Source organism: Psammomys obesus, unplaced genomic scaffold (genome assembly GCF_907164565.1).
Source record: "Psammomys obesus unplaced genomic scaffold, mPsaObe1.curated_primary_1811, whole genome shotgun sequence".
Taxonomy (NCBI): Eukaryota; Metazoa; Chordata; class Mammalia; order Rodentia; family Muridae; genus Psammomys; species Psammomys obesus.
The window spans coordinates 22,096,972-22,105,772 of record NW_026596095.1 but is presented as its reverse complement, the minus strand read 5'-3'; the positions used below and the strand labels follow the sequence as shown (position 1 = coordinate 22,105,772).

General features: G+C 39.7%; 1 protein-coding gene across 1 annotated transcript in view; it reads right to left on the bottom strand.

Annotated features, from left to right (window-relative positions):
- Window positions 1-1,877: 1,877 nt before the first annotated feature.
- The window catches only part of Tacr3 (tachykinin receptor 3), a 131,587-nt gene continuing 124,663 nt past the window's right edge, over window positions 1,878-8,801 (bottom strand). Inside the window, exons 4-5 of the mRNA XM_055628174.1 lie at window positions 6,732-6,928; window positions 1,878-4,935 (exon numbers count right to left, since the gene is read on the bottom strand). Of these exons, the coding sequence (XP_055484149.1) occupies window positions 4,626-4,935; window positions 6,732-6,928 (507 nt within the window). The 3' untranslated portion in view covers window positions 1,878-4,625. The remainder of the gene's footprint in view (window positions 4,936-6,731; window positions 6,929-8,801) is intronic.

Here is an 8,801-nt window from a genome sequence, read left to right as displayed (position 1 = left end):
GCTCTGGAAACAGCTCAGGTGCAGTAACTGAAGGGCCCTGAAAGAACTTAGCACAAGGAAACAATGATACAGACAAAAAAAGAGGGTTTCCCTGTTCCACTGCACGTGCAATAACAAGATGTTTTAAACTCACTTCTCTTTTTTTGTTTCTTTTTTTAAAAAATATTTTTAAAAATTCATTTTTTTTATTAACTACAGTTTATTCACTTTGTATCCCAGCTGTAGCCCCATCTCTCCTCTCCTCCCAATCTTACCCTCCCTCCCTCATCTCCTCCCTGCCCCTTCTCTAGTCCACTGATAGGGGAGGACCTCTTCCCAGTCCCTCTGACCCTAGCCTATCAGTTCTCATCATGACTGGCTGCATTGTCCTCCTCTGTGGCCTAGCAAGGCTGCTCCCCCATCAGGGAGAGGTGATCAAAGAGCCAGCCCATGAGTTCATGTCAGAGACAGTCCCTGTTCCCATTACTAGGGAACCCACTTGGAGACTGAGCTGCCTTGGGCTACTTCTCTGTTTAGCTGTCTTGTTCATGTGTTAATGAATAACCCTCACTTCATCATGATAAGGAAGTTGTTATTTTCTATTTTTATTGATAAGTTAAGTGGGGCTCAGAACAGATAATGTTTTTCTCTAAGTGCCAGAAAGTTGTTATTGGCTTGGACTTAATCCTAGTCTTTCAGTTGGAAAAGCTTGGAGCCCACAGATCTGAAACACAATGTTCTACCTTGAGCCAGGCTCACTTTGGCAGTAATTCAATTCCTCCACTGCTGCTCTCTCTGAAGGGTAATCTTCTATACTTTGATAACTGTACTTCAAAGCAACTTAAAAAAAAAAAACAACTAGAGGCAAGTGAGAAACTACAATGTGGTTTGACAGATGATTGTTTGTCTGAGTGTGCTTAGAACTGATAGAAGACTTCATAAGATGTGTTTTTAATAGCCACATAGGAAGATATTAGAGATACAACATTTTTGTATTATTTCAATACATTTAAATGAAAACATAGAAATCAATTTTGCTCTCTATTACCACATATGCAAAGGGTATGGACTTCTCAGGCATACTCAGTATAATTATCACAACTTGACAATACTCTAGTCACCAGGTAGAACTTGTATATATGTGAACTTTTTACAAACACAGACTTTTCACTGATATATATTAAGCCAGACAATTAGTGACCTTATTTAGCCCCGATGGATATCTTCTCAGTTCTTGTTTGGGCTGAGGGTAATTTACTCCAATTGTATTATTCTACATGGCCAGAGCCACACTTGATTTTCTTAACTTTTGGCACATGGTTAAAGACAAAGGAAGCTGGCTGCTCCTGTTAGTTGTTAAATTGGTGTCATTTTATTTGATGGAATAATTGACCAGACAGTAGTCAGAAGTTTTCCGAGGATATTGTGAAGTAAGTAATAGAAATCCGGTACAGATCCTGAGATGGCCAGCACTGTTTTCACGTTTGTTTTGTGTTTCTTGGGGCTGGTATCAAGCCTTCTGGCATCTGGTGTACCGTGCGAGGGTGGAAGCGCTTTGAAGTCAGTCAGATGCCTGTTTCTGAGACTTTCTGACACCAAAGAGAATGTGAACTGGTTGTTGGGTTAGAAATGTCAGCACCCTGATGTTGGGAGGTGGAATAACACAGCGCTTTACCGAAGCACTAAAAAATACGTTAGATGGGATTCTATAGAAACTAGGTTTGTTGCTTTCTACAAATTTAAAATAACAAAACAGGATGCTTATTTTTGATTCACTGGTTTTTTTTTTCAAAGAGAAAGTTAAAATACTAGTCAATTTTTTTTTATATTTTCCTTAAACTATTTTAGTTTTTTTTTCTGATACTTAAATATAAAAACCTAGGATATTTTATCCATTTGTCTAGGATTCTGAGCCAGTGTTTGCAAAAAGTGAAAAAGATTCAGTCTGAACTTTAATATCGAGGGTAGATTGGATTTTGGAGGCAAAAATGTAAACTCTGTCAAATTCAAACACGACCTTCTTTAAAGTCAGTACCGTTGAATCCAACCTTCACATGCTTTATTCTTAAATGAAAAGGGCTTATTTTTTTTCTCTATCCATTTATTTGGTTTCTTTTATTGTTTAAACTTCTGAACTTAAAAAATGTCTGCCTTTTAAATCTTGGTTTAACCATGAGCTTTGAGCAAATGATGTCAGTTTTCCTGAAAAGGCCCTAAAAAGCTAGTGTGTGGACAATTGTACCAAGCAGAAGGGAAGATGCTTGGTAGACAAAGCAAGAACAGATTTTTTTAAAAAATCCATACAAAAGTAAAGACAACTGATGATGGCAACAATCGTCTCAGGGAGGCCTTAGAAAACTCGCCTGATGTGAAAGCCAGGAGTTAGGTTTTTCAGATGTGTTATGGTGGCAGCTGACTCCATTGGATTTGAAGGGCAACTTCACGTCCTAAGGCTGACTATGTTCCCATGTACCTTGAACATCATTACACCAGCTCTGTGTATACATAATTAAGAAGAAAACGACACATACTAGGTTTTCTCATTGCGATTTTACATTTGATAAGCACTTGCAGACTTTAAGAATAAACATTTTAAAACACTGTATTCAAACAATGAGATACTTAGGACAATTGCTAGGTTGAAACATGCACACAAAGTTTCCTAGACTTCACTGAATGGTCATGGGGAAATTCTGTGGTGACCAGCTGCTATTTTAGTTTTAATTTTGTGTTTAATCTTTGAAGTAGTTATATTCATTTTTTGATAGCATATATCTGCACACAGATATGCATCTGGCTGTCTGCTTGTTTAATGGCGTCTTTTTAAAGTAAACTCAAGCATATACGATTTGGTATTTTAGAGACTCAAAATTGGAGACTAATGTTATGATGATTATCTACCATGATTTACCATCAGATAATTGTTTTCACCGCCACTCTTCAAAATATGTATTTGTTTCTTATATTATTAGAGGCAGTTAGACAATTAAAAAAAACACTTGAATATTGGAAAAGACAAGTTTGTAGGACATATCTCATTCCCAGGTACCTTGAGGTTTTGTGAACTTAATCAACAGTTGTAGCAACCCAAGGAAAGGTGACCTGAAAAGAAAATAATCTGGAAGATAGGTTCTACATTTCCAAATGTTCCTGATTTTGTTCTGGGCCTCAGAAATGTGTCTGCATGTGACAGATGCCCTGACTGGAAAGGGCCAACATCACAACATATTCCAGGCATAAGTTAATAAGGGAAGAAGTTGTAAGGGTAAGAGAGAAGACTTCCCCAAATTACTAATATACATTAGATAAGTCAGACAAGCTGTAGAAAGGGACACACACATACTCATCCACTTGAGTGTCACTTCCTCATTTCTTTCTGCAGGGACTTTCCATGATCTAAGCACAGAGAACCAGAGTCCTGTGCCCGGAACCATGTGTGCTGTGCTCTCACTCGTCTGTAATTAGCTCATGTCCCCAGACCATCACGCAGCCTCCTTTTCTGACCAGATATTTACGGGTCTGCATCTTCTCCCATTTATCAATACATGTATTAATATTTTTCAACATGTCCTTTTTGTAACTGGACTTTCACTTGAAATATATTGTGATATCCTGGCTCCTAACCCCTGGCCTTCGCTTTTCCCCAGTGAGGAAAGAGCAGGAGAACAGCATGACACACCAATAAAAGTGAAGACTGTGCCTTTTTCTTTAGATTACAGGAGAAAGCAGCTGGCTTGGGGACCTGGAGGCACTACTGTCTGGCTTGATATCTTACAAGTACTGTTCAGTTGTTTCCTAAATCAAAGAAGAAGTGAGTTTCAAAGGCAAATGTGAGCCTCTCCTGCATTAGAAGATATCTTCAGTGGTTAAAATCGACTTAATTAAAGAAAAAAGTGTGAACAATAAAGATGATCATAAGAATTTTCTTTTTACTTTAAGGTGCTAAATTTGACTCCATCTTGGTTTAGAACCCAAAACACCTAGGAGTCAAAGTTAAATCATTCTTTTTTTTTTTTTTTTCTTTTGGAATTATTTTCTTGGGAAAAATAACCAAGAGAAGGACATGTTATGGGTGGCAATGATTCGGCTGTATATCCTTTTCTGCTAAATGTCTTGGAGGGAACTTCTGAAAGTTTTCCTTCTACAGAATGAATCCTATTGAGCAAAGACTTCCGTATCTTCCTACTCTTTGAGGCTGATTTTCCATCCCTTGTGTGGGAACATCAGTCATTTGCCCTTTCTACTTCACAGCAACTGGTAACTTCTGCTGCTTTATAGAGGCCTTGTTTGCCTTTGCTCAGCACTGTATCCTCTCCTCTTCCTGTGTCATAAAGGCGCATTGCCATTGTTAAAGGGAAGACACTGGCTGCTTTAGGGTATTTATCAGATTCATGCTCTGTGCTTGGTGCGTATGATCATTTAGTTTTTAAAGAGCAAGCTGAAGACTGTTTTCTTTGTGATGGCTGATATGTTGGTAGTTTTGCTATATTTATATTCCACATTTCTGGTATTAAGTATCCCCAGCTAAGAACTGCCTTTCTGCTTCCCTAAAGTACCTAGAACGGGACTTGGCATGGTTAGGAGAACGGGGGACCTAGGCTGGCATCACTGTGGCCTCGCCACAGCCTTCACCTCAGGACATGGGTTTAGGAATATTCATCCACAGAGGTGTAAGGGGAGCTTATGAAGCTTGATGTGGTGGAGGCGGATTTGGAATCTCGGGAGCAGCCGTTGGTATTGGGGTCTCTGGGCACTGCCCTCTTCTTGCGGCTGGACTTGGCTGGGTCCCCATCATTGGGGTCAAATAGCACGGTCACTGACTCCATCCTGCTCACGGTATACAGGCTGCTCTGTCGCGTGGGATGAAATCTGGTGGTCTTGAGCTCCAACTCGTCGTAGCTGGAGACTTGGATGAAAGGACACCAGCGAAATGCTCTCTTGAAGCCTGCACGGAATCTGAAACAGGGTAGAGAAGTCATTTTTTAATTTTAGCTTTAAAAATTGTTTTTTTTTTCATTTATATATTCACTTTACATCCCTCCTCTCCCCCAAAATCCCTCCCTCCCTGCCACCCTCATACTCCTATCTCTCCTCCCCTTGTCCTTAGAATAGGAGAGAAGCCTCTTTTGCCTCCAGCACATCAAGTCGCATTAGGACAGAGCTAGTCCTCATCCAATGAGGCCAGGAAAGGCAGCCGTGTTGGGTTAAAGTGTTCGAAAGCAGACTCCATCTCACAGACAGCACCCGCTCAACTCGCGAGGGGACCCACGTGAAGATCAAACTGCCCATCGGTTACATCTGTGTAGGGGCCTAGGTCCAGTCATGCATTTTCATTGTCAAGTGGGCATTATTTTTTTTTTTCCTTTTGCTGGCCCAAAAGCATGTACACTAACTCCAGCTTTGAATTCGACTTTTTACACATGTTCCAGTCTATGCTACAGTATCAGTCCTGTGAGCTCATGCTCAAAAAGTAGCATTTCCCATCATTGGGAAAATCATTCATCAAGTCAGAAAAGCGTAGCACGAGGGTTATCAACACGGCAACTGTTTGCCGCCATCGGTCTCATACATTTACACAACTAATCTCACCAGGCTTTCCTGCAAATAATTGCACATTTACAAATTAGTCTCATTCAATGTTAGAGTTAATTGCTAACCTTTATATAATCGTACATGTACATGTGAAACCTTGTAATGGTACACCATTAAATGAAGTTATTCGAAGAAGATTTATTGCTGGTACAGTGGCTTAAACTGACATATGGCTTATGCAATTAGTTTAAAAGGAGTTAAGTATTTAACCAAATTAAGGCACAGGTCTCTTGGTGCCTTCCCAAGTTGAGAAGTGAGACTGTGCAGTTATGTAATCTACACAGAAAAACCATTTCTATTGGTGCATAAAATTCGTTGGTTTGTTGAGGGGACGGTTAACCATCTAGAATTTAACACCAACACACCAACCTGGGGGAGGGGTTGGTTTTAGAATTTCTACTTTTTTTAATATGGACGCCACAGTTACTTTTCTTTATAATATTAAGTATAATTATAAATGCTTCTTTTTTTTTTTTGGACAGGATCTTGCTATGTAGCCCCAGCTCAATATGAATTCATAATCTCCGTCTCAATCTCCAGACTGCTGAGATGACAGACATGTGCCACCACAGGTGGTCTGAGTGATGTTATTTAGAACAGATCTTTTACTTTCACAAGCCACCCCACAATAGCTACAGCTCCCTCCATCACCCTTCAAGGTTATATGGGAAGACAGAGATTTTTCCCTTGCTCTGACAGGAACATCTACTTGGAAAGCTACTGATGAGAGAGCTTTCTTAGGAGCGTCCATCACATGTGCCATTATTTCTTCCGTCATAGGAAAAGTATTGTAATTTCTTTGAAGAATTCTAATGTCCTTGGGAATAAGAATGAACCTTCACTCATAAGGGTCCCCTCCCCCCCCCTGGTAGATAAAATTCTGAAGGTTTTGAGGGAAGAAGTTGGCCCATGTAAACTCCACCTAGTAAAAACCTCTAGTGCAGTGCTCCTTGCCCTGTGGGTTGTAACCCCTTTTGGGGCGGTCCAAAGCCCTTTCAGAAGAGTTGCCAAAAACCTCGGGAAACACAGATATTTACATTACGATTCATAAAAGTAGCAGAATTACAGTTGTTAATTAGCAACAAAATAATGTTATGGTTGGGGGTGAACACAACAGGAGGAACTGTATGAAAGAATCATAGCATTAGAAAGGTTTTTACCTTTTATTCAAACAGCAGTAGATGATGGGATTGTACATGGTTGAGCTCATTGCCAGCCAGAAGCTAGCCAGATAGACCTGCTGGATGTATTTCCACCTATTTAACTGTTGGTAGATTGCAGTGAGAATGAAATAAATGTGATAGGGCAGCCAGCAGATGGCAAATGTCACCACGACAATAATCATCATTTTTACAACCTGGAAAGAAAGAACAAAATCACCCTGAGCAAGTTAAAAAGTCATTAGAATAACTTAAATAGCTCTCTACAAATTACTTTTTAAGTAATATAGCTAAATGCATAAAATTATAGCGTACTTAATGAGTAGCTGAAGCACTGTAAACAGTAAAGACTAATACACAACTCTATACATACATATATACATACATACATACATATGTACCACACAATGCTTACCTAAGATAAATATCAAAAGGGATTTTGTGCCAATATTTCATCTTAACCTAATAGTAAGTAACCTAACACATACTAGTCTTTCGTTGATCTGGAATAAGGCTAGGGATGTAGTTCACCATTATACTATTTGCCTAGAATGCACAATAAAAGCTTGTTTCAATATTCTATAATACACACACACACACACACACACACACACACACAAATTGATCTGGAGAAAGTATTTACAGAAACTCACGCAGAAGTATTCAGGAGCTAGGTTAGGCTGTCATGGTCTGTAACTAAGTCATTATGGAGGTATATTATTCTACCAGGGATAAACTGGTTCTTCATTATTTATCACAGTCTTCTCAGAGATATAGATTATTTCAATTATGTTACTATTATAGTTACTAGGCAACTGTCTGGATATTATTTTGATTTCTATATATTAGAGACACTTTCTCTGCTTACTGATTATTAACATAAAAATAGAAGGAAATTGCATTAACTTTTAATTTATATATAAGCAATTGACTTATATGATTGATTTGTCAGCATCATTTACTAGTAGATGGAGTTAGATGTTGCTTTCATAGCAAGGAGAATCCCTGTCTTTACCACATAATCTCAAAAGGAATCTTATAGGAAACACAGTTTCATTTCTTTTGTTTCCACAATTTTGAAACTTAGTGTCCTAGGAAATTCCATTTGATTAGGATGCTATTGTATGTCAGTTCCCTCAGAGTTGAAACATTCCATCCTGGAAGAAGCCCCTTTAAGGCTGAAAAAGTTCTAAGTGGAAATGTTCCCTTCAGGAGGTAGATGGGAGACTCATGGGACTCAAAAAGTAAAAAATCCACATATCCCAGAAAGTCAAAATGCAAGTTCCTGGGGCTCCTTGAAGGTTATAGAAATAGTGCACAGTTGCGGGAGAAGAGGTCTGACCTCTTAGCTGCCTGCAAGTCATGCAGAGTACTCTAGGCACTCAACTGTCACGAGTCTGTGTTTGCTGGCCCAGCTGCCTTGAGTTGCCTCTGCTCCCACAAGTAGCCCTTCACCCATGCTACTGCCAGGAACACAGATAAACTTACTGGTTCATCAGTTTGGATTGTGCTGTAATTATTACTTTGGTCTGTTATTTGTTCCCTATCTACGGTGAATAGAAGTTTGTTTCATGCCTCCCTAGGTAATGTCCATACAACCCACTTGGTCCTTAAACAGGGACCAACAGAACCAAATATGGGTTGGGGAGCAATGGTTCCTCTGCAATGAGAGCTGAGACACGAGCTGAGGCTGATCTATGTAATGGCGGGGAAGCCATAGGAGAAATCCTAGGGTGGCACCTTTCTCCATATGATGTGAAAGGAACAATATACCTTCCTGCTATGGTGTTAGCTTCATGGGCTTTGCTTTGAGTGACAAGCCATGCAATCAAGGCTGAGTCTTTAACCCAGAGGGAAGGTCTGGGTTGGGAGTCCTCAGGGACAATCCCAGTAGGGATGCCTTCTTCTTCTTCTTCTTCTTCTTCTTCTTCTTCTTCTTCTTCTTCTTCTTCTTCTTCTTCTTCTTCTTCTTCTTCTTCTTCTTCTTCTTCTTCTTCTTCTCCTCCTCCTCCTCCTCCTCCTTCTCCTCCTCCTCCTCCTCCTCCTCCTCCTCCTCCTCCTCCTCCTCCT